This window comes from Sorex fumeus, unplaced genomic scaffold (assembly GCF_029834395.1).
Source record: "Sorex fumeus unplaced genomic scaffold, SorFum_2.1 ptg000095l, whole genome shotgun sequence".
Classification (NCBI taxonomy): domain Eukaryota; kingdom Metazoa; phylum Chordata; class Mammalia; order Eulipotyphla; family Soricidae; genus Sorex; species Sorex fumeus.
Genome location: NW_026606152.1, coordinates 9,051,656 through 9,067,922, shown reverse-complemented (window position 1 = coordinate 9,067,922; position 16,267 = coordinate 9,051,656). Strand labels below are relative to the sequence as shown.

Here is a 16,267-nt window from a genome sequence, read left to right as displayed (position 1 = left end):
ACTTACAAACCACCTCTGGCTCAGCAATATAATTGAAGGCAAGGCCTCTCTGGTTCCTGATCGAACTGCTTAATGGCCATGATCCCAGAGACTCAGAGACAAATCTTGGAACCCAGCAGCTTTTGGCAGAGATGCATCCAGTCCCCACAATGGGTTACCGGCGCCGGACCACCCCAGGGGGAAAGGGTTTTGTCCCTCCGCCTGGTCCCTCTTGGCAGCTCGGTGGCTGCTATCCTCCAGAGACCACTGGACAGTCAGGATTGGGCCCACAGTGACGAGACACCCGGGCCTCACGGGATGGGGGTGGATCCCTCCCTTTCCTCCCTACCCCAACGTGACCCCGGGTCGCTGCCCGTGAATGGCTTCTCTGGCTCCTGATCAAGCTGCTTAACGGTCATGATCCCAGAGACTCAGGAACAAATCTTGGAACCCAGCAGGTTTTGGCAGAAATCCCTCCAGATTTAATTGTTAAAATTTCAGAATTTCAAAATCGGGCGGCCAGTATTGCGGCTGCACAACATCATATGTTATTCATAACCAGCAATAGAAAATAAATTGTCTACATTGCCTTTTTGGAAGATCTGAGTGTTGGGGTCACTGCCCTCTTGTTTTTCATCGATTTGCTCGAGTGGGCCCAGTAATGTCTCCATTTTGAGACTTGTTGTTACTGTGTTTGGCATATTGAATATGTCACAGGTAACTTGCCAGGCTCTGTCGTGCGGGTGAGATACTCTCGGTAGCTTGCTCGGCTCTCCGAGAGGGGTGGAGGAATCAAACCCGGCTCGCCTAGGCTAGCTGTGCACAAGGCAAACGCCCTACCGCTGTGCTGTCGCGAGTGTTGGGGTAAAATTCCAAATAATAATGGTGGATCTGGTGTCAAAATATTGAATGTGATCAAAATAGAGAGAGTAATGAGGAAATAATCTGCCCCACAGGTAGGGGGAGGGTGTGGGACAGGGGGTAAACTGGGGTTTTTGGTGGTGGAAAATGGGCACTGGTGAAGGTACGGGTGTTCCATTGTATGACCAAGACTTAAACCCAAAAGCTTTGTGACTGTTCTCACGGCGATTCAATAAATAAAATTATAAAAAGAAAAAAAAAGTAGGGTGGAGTTCATGCCCAATTCAATCAGTCTAATCAATTACTGAATAAATAGCAATACTCCTACATAAAAAAAGAAAAGTTCTAAGTTAAGATTTTGCACATGTCAGACCAATTTTCCCAGCACCATTTGTTGAAGAGGCTTTTCCTGCTCCACTTCATATTTTTTACAACTTTATTCAAGATTAACTGACCAATATACCTGAAGATCTGTGTCTGGAGTTTCAGTTCTGTTCCATTGATTAGAAGGTCTGTTTTTATTCCAATACCACGCTTTCTTAATTACAACCACATTATAGTACAATTTGAAGTTGGGGAAAATAATGCCTCTTGTGTTCTTTTCCCCAAGGATTACTTTGGTTACTTGTTCATGGTGGGTGGGTGGTGGGTGTTGTTATTGTTCGAATGAATTTCAGGAGTATCTGCTTTATTTATTTGAAAAATGTCATGGATATTCTTATAGAGGCTGCATTGAATCTGTATAATGCTTTGGGGACTATTGTCATTTTGATAATGTTAATCCTTAAAATCCATAAGCAGGGGATGTTTCCATTTCATTGTGTCCTCTTTTACTTCTTTAGTGTTTTGTAGTTTTCTTTGTGTAGAAAAACATAAAAAAAAAAAGTGACCAGCCTGTTGTCTGGAGGTTTTTGTGAAGCCTCAGTTTTCTCCCTCAATGTGCAGTTGGAGTGGCACCCATGCACTTACAGAAATCCCATTTGTGCCACAGGACTAGTTTGCTGGCACCCAGAGCCCACCTGGGGGGATGAAGACGGCAGCCACATCAGCTGAGCAGGTGACATTATGTGGTTCTCTGCCTTGGGGCCTCCCTGGTCTGTGCCCTGTTTTAAGAGTTTTGTCATCACCTCAATCTGACCTCTCTCCAGGTCTCTTCCCTTTTCTCCAAGGCTGAGAAGGGAAACCTTTAGCAGTTCCCTTGAGAGTTTATAATAGGCTGAGTTTTAGGCTTCCAGAAAACGTGTGAGTGATGGATTCACACAGTAGACTGGAGGTGCAGAAGGAAAGAAGGGGTGCAGTGCCTGAGTCTGCAGGGGAAGGAAGGGAAGAGTTCACATAAAATTACAGATAATACAGTAATGCTGTCCTGAAATAGAATGTGCCCCAGACTGTGGAATCTTTAAAAGTGTTTGTTAACAAAATACTAGCATACAGGCAAATGTATGCAGAGTTTATAGTTCCTACCTACAACTCCTACCCGAGTGTCCTACATATAAGGCCCCACCCTAATCCAGAAATAGGGATTTTCAGTTTTGGCATTTTTTTCCTTCTCATTGAATTCCCGTTCTTCATATGTTGGAGTACATTAAGTTCTTTAGTTTCCTTTTTTTTGTGGGGGGGGGGGGTGCCCATACCCAGCTGTGTTCAGGGCTTATTTCTGGCTCTGGGCTCAGGGATTCTGGCTCTGTACTCAGGGATTACTCCTGGCAGTACTCGGGGTGCTGGGAATTGAACCCAGGTCTGCCACTTGAAAGCCCTGCCCCTGTACTATCCTTCTGGCCCCTAAGGTTCTTTCATTTCTTTTTCTGTTGATCATTTCTACATCTTTCTATTCTTCCTCTAGCCTTCCATAGTCTTACCTTATAATCCCTTTATATTAAAATGTCCATTTTAGCCACCACATATGAATTTTTTTGTTTCTCTATTAGAATATCTTACATTTTTACCTTTTGTGCCATAACTTGTGGTTCTTTGGGTCACTCCTGGGGGTGCTTAGAGGACCATTTGGTGCAGGGACTGAACTGAGGACCCACATGCAAGGCTTGTGCTTCAGCCTTTTGAACTCTCTCCTTGGCCCTTAAATATCTTCCCATTAAGTCATGGATATAAGACCCTTTCTAATCTTTCTAAGGATCTTGTAGTTTAAATTTTTTCTTTTAATTATTTCTTCATAGTTTTATGCACAGTGTGTCTTGGACTGTCTAGTGACTGGAAATTCTAAACTATGTATTTATATTCCTTCAAAATGGACTTTATACACCATGTGAAGTTTGTGTGCATGATACTCTTGAGTTGTAGGACAAGGATCCAGCTCTACATTAAGGTGTCCCAAGTGTTGGCATCCCTGTCCACTCTCTTACTTCCTCTCTTTTCTCTCCCCCACTTCCTTCCTCTCCTCCTCTTCCCCAAACTCCATCCAGCATTCTTTTTTGGAGGAGGGAGTTTGGGCCACATCTGGCTGTGATCACTTCTGACAGGGCTCGGGGAATGATGTGCAGAGCTGGGGATTGAATGAAGGTGGTTTCATGTGAGGAAAGCACCTGAACCCGTGTGCTGTCTATCTGGCCCCCAACCATCAGTGCCTGAGTGTGTGGGTGTGTCACTGGGTGCCTTCTGAATGATGTATATTTGATGTTGGTTTATGTTTCCCAGTTTCACTCTCTTGCTCTCTGTGTGCCTGGAATCTTCTAATGTAATTTTTAAAATTTTCATTTTTCTTTTAATATGTGATAATAAAGTCACATTATAGCCACTAGTTAGACATTTTTAAAAAAATTTTTATTAGTGAAACACCATGAGGTACAGTTGTAGACTTACAAATTTTTGTGCTTTAGTTTCAATTATACAATGATCAAGTACCCATCCCTCCACCAGTGCCCATTTTCCACCACCACGGGTTTAAGTATCCCTTCCAACCCCCCATTTCCCCCATCCCACCCTGCCTCTGTGGCAGGGCATTCCCTTTTGTTCTCTCTCTCCTTTTGGGTGCTGTGGTTTGTAAAAGAGGCATTGGGTGGCAATCATGTTTGGTCTATAGTCTACTTTCAGCAAGCATCTCTCATCCTGGGAGGATCCTCCCAATACCCTTCATTTGGTGCTCCCTTCTCTATCTGAGCTCCCTTTCCCCTAGCATGTGTGGCTGGCCTCCAAGCCATGGAGCAAAATTCCTGGTACTAATCTCAGCCACTCTTGGGTGTTAGTTTCCTATTTTGTTACTTTATGTTCCCCAGATACACAGATTGGGTGGAGGGGGGAAGCACAAGAAAATTGGTGCTAGGACTTCCTTCTTGAACTGGCGATCCTCTGCCCTTGCTGCTTGAGGTAGCAGGCCCGACCTGGCTTCTGATTGCTCAGTGGGCAGTCCAGTAGAGCTTTCGCCAGAAAGAGAGAGAGAGAGAGAGAGAGAGAGAGAGAGAGAGAGAGAGAGAGAGAGAGAGAGAGAGAGAGAGGCATTTTAGTTTGTCAGTTCACCTCCTTGCTCCTGGAGGCTATTAGCCAGTGATGCTAGTATGAAGACATGCATACCATTGATGTCTTAATAATGAATCTTTCCCCCGGCCGTTGGAGTTGTCCAAGCAGAGCAGAAAGTGCTCATGGCAGGGTCATTCTACAAGCACTCTCTTTGTAATTGTGCTAAGGAAACTTACTGTAAAACTTAGCTTCTTCACTAGCTTCCCCTGTACCATAAGTAGTTTACTGTATGTTTTCCTTATTGTGCAGCTGATCTCTAGAACTTTCCATCCCCACAGACGGAAACTTCATACCCTTGAGCCAGTCCCCTCCTTCCCATGCCTACCTGCATCCCTGAGAGACTCTGCTTTGTGTCTTTGTGAATCGGGTCAATTTAAATTCCTCCTCTTAGCAGAGGCTTATGGTACTCAGTTTGTTTTGGTTACACAGGGAAGCCAACTTTTCCTCTGTCTTTATCTTTTTTTAAATTTATAAATGATCATTTTGAATCACGATCACGGTCCTCCCGTTATTCATTGATTTGCACGAGCGGGCCCCGTAACGCCTCCATTGGAGACTTTGTTGTTACTGTGTTTGGCGTATCGAGTACGTCATGGGGAGCTTGCCAGGCTTTGGCTTGTGGGCGAGATACTCTCGGTAGCTTGCCGGGCTCTCCGAGAGGGGCGGAGGAATCGAACTCGGGTCGGCCATGTTGGCTGCTTGCAAGGCAAACGCCTTACCCGCTGTGCTATCATTTTGAATGAAACTTCAAACATGGAAATACAAAAATTTAAAAAGTATGTACTTCATGCTCTTGGTAATTTATTGATGCCAGTATTTTTAGTTCAAGTGCTAGACTGACCTCTAATGGCAAAACTGGCACACTACAGCTACTTACTGTCACCCTTTAAAATGAACCTGTGGTGTGGTGTGGTAATGTGTGGAATAGTGTGTAATGTGGGATGATATGGTGTAGTGTGGGCTGGTATAGTATGGTGTGGTATAACAGTATAGTGCAGTGTGGTGTAGTACAGTATTACAGACCTTACTGTAGTCTACACTTGGTGTTAAAGCGTCATGTAGTGTAGACTTAGTGTAGTGTCTTGCAACACAGTGCAGGGCTGTAGCGTCCGTGTGTGTGAGGCTCATGGGAACCCCCATGGAGAGTTGTTTGTTTTCCAGATGTTTATGTATGTCTTTTTTTCAGAACTGGATACAGGAATTCTTCCAAAATACTCAGTGAGAAATACTGGAAGTAGTGTGACTGGAGGAGATCATTACCGACTGCTTGGGTGTTTGAATGGTGCGCAGAATGGCAGCAGAGAGCAGAGGGCTTTGCTGAGTGTATCTGGAAGCAGCACTAGGCTTTGCAGCAGGATTTTTTCCCATGGACTTACTCCGCAGCTTTTGGAGTTCTCAGCTAATTTCCCCCTGAAATTTGTTTACCCCTGAATCTAATTTCTCCCTCATTTTGTATGTGATTGTCCCCCTACCCCCAGGCCTGTGGCAGTGCAGGTAGTTAAAGGGCCTTGAGGCCACTCACATGGATTCTCAGTCCTGAGTCCAGTATTGAAGAGGACGTGGGCTATGGCTGTCTGGCCTCTGCATTATGTCCCCATTTATAATGACATGTATTAGGACACATGTGAGGACCTAGAAAAGAACAAGCTACAAAATTAATAGGAGGAAGAAAAGAGCAAAGATCAGGGCTGAAATAGATTAAAGAGTCTAAAAAGGCAATAAGGATAAATGAAGCTGAACCAACTGTTTTTTTTTTTTAACTTTTTCAGTTGGTTGAATTTGCGGAATATACAGTACCGTTAATGACAATTTTGCATGTACATAATTCCAACATCACAACCATTACAAGTTTACACTAATTTTTGAAAACAAAATAGACAAACCATTAGACAGATCTTTCAGCAAGAAAAGATGAGAGGACTCAAATAAAATGGAAATGAAAGATGTTGCAGAGGATATGGCAGGAACGCAGAGCAGCCAGAGAGAGATGTCACAGTCGAGAGGTGCTGGCCTTGTGTGCAGCTGACCTGAGTTTCGTTCACGTATGGTGTTCACCAGGCATGATCCCTGAGTTTCCCCTGAGTGCAAACCAGGAATAAGCCCAGAAGAACTTCAGGTGTGGCCTCTAATCCAAAAACAGAAACAAAGACAAAACCCTAAACAAAGGATTATAAGAGACTACTGTGCACAATTTTGTCCAATGAATTAGACAGCCTTGAGACATGCGTGAATCTAGAAACATATAACCTTCCAGGACTGAATCAAAAGAAGTAAAGTCTGAGCAGACCATTTACTAATGAAGAGATTAAGTCAGTAATCGAAAGCTTCTTGATTACTTGCTGGTTTTTCTGGTAAATTCTACCAACCACTTAAAGAATAATTAAAACGCTCTCCCAAAATAGAAGAAAAGCTTATAATTTCATTTTGTTACAATACCCAAATCATATAAGGATGTTATAAGAAAAGAAAATTAGAGGCCAATGTCCCTGATGAATATGATAGTTACAGAAATCCTCAACAAAATATTAGCAAGTTAAATTCATCAAACACATTAGAAAGATCATACACTGTGATCAAGTGGTATTTATTTCAGGGGTGCAAAGACTATTTGATATCCAAAGATATATCCAGGTGATACAACATTGCCTATCAGTATTAAAACATAAACAAAATGAAAGGTTAAAAACATGATTGTCTTGGGGCTGAAGAGATAGTAGAGTGGGTAGAGCACTTGTCTTGCACGTGGCTCACCCAGGTTTGATCCCTTGATCAAACCTTGATCCCTTGATCACTAAGAAAATGATGGCTAGAGGAATCGGTCGGGATGGGAGATGTGTGCAGAAAGTAGATAAAGGACCAAACATGATAATGTCTCAGTGTCTGTATTGCAAACCGTAATGCCCAAAAGTAGAGAGAGATTATAGGGAATATTGTTTGCCATGGAGGCAGGGGGAAGGGTGGGAAAGGAAGGGTATACTGGGGATATTGGTGGTGGGGAATATGCACTGGTGGAGGGATGGTGTTTGATCATTGTGTGATTGTAACCCAAACATGAAAGCTTGTAACTATCTCATGGTGATTCATTAAAATTAAAAAAACAAAACAAAACAAAAAACCCCTTGATCCTTGACCATTCCATATGGTCCCTTGAGCACCACCAGGAATGATTCCTGAGTGCAGAATCAGAAGTAACTCCTGTGCATTGCCAGGTGTGGCCCCCCCCCAAACAAAACAAAACAAAACAGCCCCCATATGATTGTCTCAGAAGAGGTAGAAAAATCATTTGACAGAGAGTTTAATATCTACTTACTCAACAAAGTGGGATTAGAGAGAATGTTTTAACATAATAAAGGCCACATACGACAAGCTAACAAGCTAACATTCTCAATGATGAAAAGTATAATCACAATAAAAAACTGAATGCTTTTCTTTTAAGATCAGAAACAAGACAACAATACCCACTTTTACCATCTTTCTTCAAAGTATTTGAAGTCTGTGCCAAATCTGTCTTACAAGAAAAACAAATCAGTGGCATCTGGTTCAGAAAGAGCTCTGGAAAATGAGGAGAGAATAGGAAGAGCAATTTGTAAAGATTTAATGCCTGATAAATCTGTCATTTTAGGACAGAATCTTTGTATGAAGTGTTCTGAGGATATGTGGATAGGAAACGATAGCTAGACTAGAGAATTTATAGTTAGACAGGTGGGGGTTGTGGGAGGGATAGTGGGGACATTGGTGGTGAAAAGTATGCACTGGTGGAAGGATGAATGTTTGATCATTATATGACTTGAAACTCAATCATGAAAGCTTTGCAACTGTATCTCACAGTGATTCAATAAAAAATAGTCTGATTGAAGGATGACAATAAAAAAAAATTTAGCTAGACGTAAAACACCAATAGAAGTCTCAAAAGTATTTGGAGAAAGAGAAAAGGCACACTTTCTACAGTGGATTAACAGATTAATGTCAAGTTTCTCAACAGCCAGTGGACTTCAATAAATGATTGAATAATATCTGTGAACTACAAAGAACTGATCATAACCTAGTCACCTCACAAAGTGTCTTTAATTTGTCTAGCAAGTTTATCTTTTTGTCTTGTATAATACTGGATAGTGGTTTTTTAAGAATTTCATATATATAAAACATTTTTTTCTGAAAAAATTTTAAACAACAGGTTTGGTGAACAGAATAAGGGCTTCTTCAAAATTGTCCATGTCCTGATCTTGGGAACCTACAAATGTGTTCTTGTGAGACTTTATGAGTTTGCCTAAAGTAAAGATGTCAAAGTGCAGAGATGATCTAGTCTGACGCTCTATAAGGTCTGTGTAAGGGAAGAATAAGGCAGAGCTGCCAAAGAAGAGGAAATGGCAGAACAGAGGTCTGGCTATGAGTGGTGGAAGACGTGAAACCAGTAGAGTAGTGATCTCCAGGAGTAAGCAGTGGGTTATTGTCCGAGCCTGTGGAAGGAATATAGCCTGATGATACTTTGGCGTTACTTAGGGAAGATTGCTTCCTGTTCTTCTTCAAGAAAACAAATTTATATTGTTGCAACCATTACATTTAAAAGAACAAGGAGATAGCATCTCATACCATTGAGAATGGCACATTACAAAAATTCTGGAAAAATTTTGGAGAGATAGTACAGTGGGTAAGGTACTTGCCTTGCATATGACTGAGCCAGGTTTGATTCCTGGCATCCCATATGGTTCCCCTGAGCACTTCCAGGAGTAACCCCTGAGTATCACTGGATGTGCCCAAAAGACAAACAAAACAAGGTCTGGAAATAGCCAATATTGGTGGGACTGTGATAAGAAAGGAATCCTCATCCACTGTTGGTGGGAATGCCTGCTGGTTCAGAAAACAGAACAGAGTGCTTCAGTAGACAAATAGAACTTATGTGTGACCCAGCAATGTGGAGGAAACTGGAAGGTATCATGTTAAAGGGAAATAGGTCAGAGGGAGAACAAATACTGGATGGGCTCATCTATGGGATAGAGAGAAGTGGAACAAAGAAATAGGTAGTATCCAACAATGATGAACACTTCGCCTTGAGTCACAAGATTTATCCACAATGTGGGTGAGGAGAGGTTGTAAGGAAGGTCCCACCAGTGGCGATATAGGGCCACTGATGCACGGCCATGGCATCGGTGGTGGTGGTGTGTAGTCATTTTGTATATTGATACCATAAACTTTATCACTATTTTTTTTGAATTGCAAGGATATTTTATTATAAGAAGAATTGTTATCTCTGCCTGGATGGTTTTTGCCAGATCTATGCTTGGATGACTTTTTTTTTTTATTAGTGAAGCACCATGGGGTACAGTTGTAGATCCACAAATCTTTGTGCTTGGGTTTCGGTTATACAACGATCAAATACCCATCCCTCCACCAGTGCCCATTTTCCACCACCATGGATAATATCCCCCCCATTCCCCCCCCCACCCTGCCTCTGTGGCAGGGCATTCCCTTTTGTTCTCTCTCTCCTTTTGGGTGTTGTGGTCTGCAAAAGAGGCATTGAGTGGCAAACATGTTCAGTCCATAGTCTACTTTCAACATGCATCTCCCCTCCTGGGAGGATCCTCCAAACACCCTTTATTGGTGCTCCCTTCTCTATCTGAGCTGCCCTTTCCCCTAGAATACCCGGCTGGCCTCTAAGCTATGGAGTAATCCTCCTGGTGTTGATCTCAGCTATTCTTGGGTATTAATCTCATATTTTGTTACTTTATATCCCCCAGATGAATGCAATCTTTCTATGTCTATCCCTCTCTTTCTGACTCATTTCGCTTAGCATGATACTTTCCATATTGTACCACTTGTATGTAAATTTCATGACTTCATCTTTTCTAAGAGCTACATAGTACTCCATTGTGTAGATGTACCAAAAACTTTATCACTATTGTAGAGCCTCACAACAACACGGAGTACAGTGGTATTGAGTACGTTCATATAGTCACACAATCATCCATTCCATGACTCTTGAGCTTGCAGAACTGTTGCTATCCATGAAACAGTTATTCTCTTCTCTCCTTAGCTTCTGGCAATCTTCACTCTATTTTCTGTTTCTACGAATCTGACCATTCTAGGAACCTCTTAAAAATGAAGTCATATCATAGGGCTTATTTTACTTAGAATAATGTCCTCAAGTTGGTGGGTGTGACCCCCGCCTACTGGAATTTGGAGGATCTGGGTGGAGGATGCTCGACTCCAATCCGAGTAGGCTTGGAGATCTCGGCCCCAGAACCCACGTGGCTTTGTCCCTCTGCCGGTACCTTTAGGTGTGTGGAGAGTGGTCTCAGCATGGTGGTGGCTTGTCCTGGAGGTCTTCGGCTGCCGGGGCCCTGGCCAGGGCGGGGAGGAAAGCTCAACCCGCTCCCCTCCAAGGGGCTCCGGCGAGGAATAGCCAGGCGCGGGGGCAGGAGACTGCGCTCTTCTCCGGGAGCTGGTTTTTATAGAAAAACTGGCACCGTGTAATCCCATCAGCGGCCAAGACTCTGAGACTATAAAAACCAGCTCCTGGAGGAGAAGAACGCAGTCTCCTGCCCCCGCGCCTGGCTATTCCTCGCCGGAGCCCCTTGGAGGGGAGTGGGTTGAGCTTTCCTCCCCGCCCTGGCTAGGGCCCCGGCAGCCGAAGACCTCCAGGACCAGCCACCACCATGTTGAGACCACTCTCCGCACACCTGAAGGTACCGGCAGAGGGACAAAGCCACGTGGGTTCTGGGGCTGAGATCTCCAAGCCTACTCGGATTGGAGTCGAGCATCCTCCACCCAGATCCTCCAAATTCCAGTAGGCGGGGGTCACACCCACCAACTAGCCCCCTGGTGCCGTGTAATCCCATCAGCGGCCAAGACTCTGAGACTATAAAAACCAGCTCCCGGACATCTTATTATGACATCTCATTCCTACTTTGACAAACTGGCAGGCTACCGAATGTAGCCTGCCCACACGGCAGAGTCTGGCAAACTCCCCGTGGTGCACCCAATATGCCAAATACCAGTAACAATGATGGGTCTCATTCTCCTAAAGAGCCTTGAATATAACCTCAGGGCCAGGATGAAGGAGACGTTACTGGGGCCTGCTCGAGGCAATCGATGAATAACAGAATGATCTGTGATCTGTGAATGTCCTCAAGGTTCATTCATATTGCAGCATGTCTCAAAATTTCTTTTCTTTTTTTAAGGCTAAGTAACATCCCAGTGGAATCCTGAATATGATGTATTGTTATCTGTTCATTTACGATGTACATTTGGGTTGCTTCCACTCTTTGCGTATTGTCAATACTGTTTTGAACAATATGTGTTCAAATATGTTTGATCTCCGGCTTTCCAGTTTCAGGTTTCTGGCCAGAAGTAAGCTTAAGGGATGACAGGGAAATCCTGTTTTCACCTTTTGGGGCACCGCCAAGCTGCTGCAGTGGCTTTTCATCTTCCCCAGTTCTGCACAGGCTTCAGCAGTCTCAGTTCCTTTCAGTTCTCATCAGGGACACTGATGGATGTGAGGTGGTATACCATTGGGGGTTTGATTTGTATTTATCTTATGATTAGTGTGTTGATTTTTGTTTACAAACTTATTTTTTATGCTAACAGCTGTTCATTCTTCTCTCCAGGAAAGAGATGAAGTTGCTGGAGCTGTCTGGTTTCCTGAAAGGGTCATTGAGTGCTGAGGAGCAGCTGTCACTCATCAGAGGCTGCTCCAGCATCCAGGAGGCAGTAGAGGGCGCCATGCACATCCAGGTGGGTCACGCCCTGTGTGGAAGCGTGCTGTGGCTCACACGCAGGGCAAGTTCTGGGAACTTGGTATTCGGTCTGACTTGAAAGGCAGCTGGAAGCCGTGGCTGTCTTGTACAATGTTGGAGTTTCTGTTTCTGTGATTGGAAACTCTGTCCTTAGAACCTCTGTATGGGCTCTTACCAAATGGATGTGCTATTACCTTTCACAGGCATTAGAATTTCGAATAGAAATAGCCTTTCTGGATAGCTGACATTTTAATTTTCCTAACATATTCTTGTTCTCATATATAATTGAATAAAATCTTAAAGAAATCACACAGTAGAAGCCTTTCCAGCTGTTGTGGCATTTGCGGTTTTCCTTCCCAACTCTTAACTTGAAAAAAGTAGCATTGCAATTATAAAACAGCAAATGGAAATGTTGCAGACCATGTTATCACATCCAAAATTGCAGGAAAAGAAAGAAAAAAGAGAACTTTCTTAGGGGTCCCATTCCCTCGGTTGCCGAGTCCCAGGCAGGATGGACCTGTTGTCTCTGAGTAGCTCTGGGCTGAGCCGCAGCTGCAGTGTTTCACTAAGGGGCAACTTTGGTGCCCGCCAGGACCTCAGTACCGCGGGGGAGGGGCACTGAGTGATCTTATTTATGAAAGGGGGAGTAGGAAATGCAGTTGGGGCTTTGTGCTCTTAGCTCCCTCCTTATCAGAGTCCTTGTGCCCACGGACAGTTCCTGTCTTGAAGTTGGAACCTGGACTTACAAACTGTCTTGTAAAATGTCACATTCGCCACCTCACAGTTTAAATACATATCCTTTGCATCGTCCACTCTGGAATTGCTCACATCCTGTCTCCTAGTGTCATTCCTGCCTTCTGCTTTTTTAGTTTTATTTCAGGGGGATGCTCTCATCCCCCTGGAAAAGCTGTCTTCTTTCCTGTGTGCTATGTAAATTTTCTTTCTTCCTCTAGTAAATTTTCTTTACCCCCATATTTACATTTGCTTAAAACTAAAAGAAGCATCACACCTGATATCCCACGTTGATATTTGGTATTCTGAGACTTATGCATTTTTTGTTGTTGTTGTTGTTCAGTGTTGTACTTGACCTTTGCTAAGAGTGATGCTATTCAAACTGAGAATTTGGGAAGCAAGCAAAGGTTGTGTGCGTGTCAGACTTTAAAGTTCAGGTCACATGCAGGAAGTCTAGGTGCTTGGTCTTTTCATTCTCCAGTTTCTCTGATTCATCTGACAGGTGTGTGTCTGTCATAGAAATGGACAGTCGCTTCTTCCTCTCTGCACTCTGTTCCTCACTTGCGTAAGGGAGCATTACACTGAAGAGCCTTACGAGGGCTCCAAAGCTTTCAGATGTTTCCTGCCTGGCGCAGGTGCTTCCCACCCCGGCTCAGCAGGGTGAGGGCTTTGCTAGGGCTTGGTGCAGGAGAGCATGTGCTTGTTTGCTGACCCTCCATGGGGAAGTAGAACAGAGACTCCATCACCTCTGTCACTGGGTGGGACAAGAGTCAGGTGCTAGAAACAGGTGGTAGAACAGGGCCACTCCATGCTGACAAGTAGTTTGTCCCTGCATTGCCAGCCCCACTTCCTTAGCTGTCCGGGCAGGCTCTGTGCCTGTGGAAAAGCATCTGTGATCAGCCAAAATCTCAGTTTTTCAGGGAGCATATTTTGTCATTTTATTTTATTTTATTATGGGGTCACACCTGTGTGCTTCAGGCTTATTCCTGGCTTTGCACTCAGGGGTCACTGCTGGCAGGCTCAGGAGACCTTGTGGAGTGCTCAAGATCGATCCCAGGTCAGCCACGTACAAGGCAAATACCCTGTCTGCCGTAATGTTGCTCTAGCCCCTTCCAGGAAGCAGGAAGCATGTTTAAAAGAAACTTTTTGGGGTTAATTCCCTTGGTTCTGGATGCTGTACATGACGGAAGTGGAATATTCTAATTGCATTCAGCATGTGACTGAAATGCGGACATGCACCATATTAACGTGATTTTCCTCCTTTCAGATTCCACACTGAAACTGCTGTGTCTCCTAGCAGCTGTCTGCCCGCAGTGCCTCTCCCAGATCAAGTGGTCTTTCCAGGTTCTTTTTAAGGGGGCTTCTGGGGCACAGTATCTTTGCTCGTGTCAGAGAGGGTCTCTGGGTGGGGCTTTCAAAATTTGTGTGTGGTAATAGCAAGAAAAGCTTCATCTCCATTCCCAACTACTAATTCCCAAACTGGAGGTGTCTTTTTTCTTTTTTCTTGAAGTACAACGATAGTTTGTGTCTCCAAACCTGTTACTTTAAAAAATGTTATTTACACAACTTTCCAGCACTAGCAATTGTAAAGTCACTCTCTAGTGATTATATTTTCTTTTAAATTGATAGTTAATCATTGATACTAATTAGGCTTGACTTTTCTTTGTTGGAAGATTGTAAAGTGATTTTAGCTCCTTCAGTAGATATAGGACTTTTAAGGGTATCCCTCTCTACCTGAGTGAATCTAACAAGCTTGTATGTCTCAAGGAATTTGTTCATGTAATCAATTACAAGCTTGTCACGTCTTACAATGTATGAATCTGAAGTTATTTATAATGTTTCTTTGACATTTTAACACGTGAGACTTTGATTTATTATTTTTATTTTTCACACATGCTATCAGATCAAATATAGTACCTCTTCTTTTTTTTACATAGCCAATGGAAATATGGATAGAACTAATGAAATGCAGCTTTAACTGGTGAACTATCTCGAACAGTTGGATTGTAAGCCTGAAACTTGGGAAACCTCAAATTTGATCCATGGCACTGCATCCCCCTCAGAGCCCCAAGCACCATCAGGTGTGGCTCTGTCGGCCCAAGCACCACTGAGCCAGAATAGCCCCACATTGCTGGCCCCAAACTTTGTTGTTGTTGTTGTTAATTTTGGGCCCATCTGCATTGTTAAGACGAACACACTGTATGAATGTAGGGTCTTTAGGTTAGCTGTTTGGCCTTCTCTTTAGGCATTGTGCATTATCTCTTGGTCTCCTGTGCAGCCAAGAGTTAGGAAAGAATTTATGGTCTTGGAAAAATGTGAACTGCCAGTGTCAGAGAGAGGCCAGGAATGCAGGGGTGTGACCAGTGGCTCGGGAAGCAGGGTGTGTGGAAGGGAGCGTGGAGAGAGAGTCCACCTTTGCCCTCCCACCTCAGCCCCCACTCAGGGAAGCACCTGTCCTAGACCCCCCCTCAGCACAGGCACGGTGGATCCGCCACTTTTCCCTCAGAAAAGAATTTAGGAGAAGGTGAGATGGTGAAGCAAGGAAACTTTTACTAAAAATTATTCAGAAAGCTGTGAGAGGAGAAAGAGGGAGAAGTACATGCATAAGAGAACATGCATAAGAGAAGCATGCATAAGAGAACAAAGGCTTCTCCAGAGTGGGAATAAGCAAGAAACAGTGAGACAAGCCGTGAGATACGTGCTCAAGGGGGAGCACGAACTTGCAGAGCAAGCTGGACCCAGAAACCATCCGGCTTATCCAGCCGAACCGAGGATTGTCTTCATTTCCCTCTGGCACCCCACCCCCTGCAAGTAATACACATAAAATTCAGGGCTTTTCCCCCCTAAATGTTTAAGGTTGTTGCATTCTTTATTTATTTGTGGAAATATGGATTTCTTTCAGTATCATGTTTCTCTCATTTGAACGATTTTCCTTATTGATCTTTGTAGTGTAAGTCTGCTAGATGAGAATTCAGCTCTTTTTTCTTTTGTTTTTTTCTTTTTATTAGTGAAAAACCATGAGGTACAGTTGTAGACTTACACATTTTTGTGCTTGAGTTTTAATTATACAATGTTCGAGTACCCATCCCTCCACCAGTGCCCATTCTCCCACCACCACAGATCCCAGTATCCCTCCCACCCCCCATCCCCCCCATCCCACCCTGCCTCTGTGGCAGGGCATTCCCTTTTGTTCTCTCTCTCTCTCCTTTTGGGTGCTATGGTTTACAAAAGAGGAATTGAGTGGCAATCATGTTCGGTCTATAGTCTACATTCAGCATGCTTCTCCCATCCTGGGAGGATCCTCCCAACACCCTTAATTTGGTGCTCCCTTCTCTATCTGAGCTGCCTTTTCCCCTAGCGTGTGCGGCTGGCCTCTAAGCCATAGAATATACCTCTTGGTACTTATCTCGGCTATTCTTGGGTGTTAGTCTCCTATTTTGTTACTTTATGTTCCCCAGATGAATGCAATTTTTCTATGTCTGTCCCTCTCT

General features: G+C 43.8%; 1 protein-coding gene across 1 annotated transcript in view; it reads left to right on the top strand.

Moving 5' to 3' along the window:
* Nucleotides 1-16,267, top strand: part of CRYL1 (crystallin lambda 1) — a 133,695-nt gene that overhangs the window by 27,249 nt on the left and 90,179 nt on the right. The window contains exon 3 of the mRNA XM_056132804.1: nucleotides 11,916-12,042. Coding sequence (XP_055988779.1) covers nucleotides 11,916-12,042 — 127 coding nt within the window. The remainder of the gene's footprint in view (nucleotides 1-11,915; nucleotides 12,043-16,267) is intronic.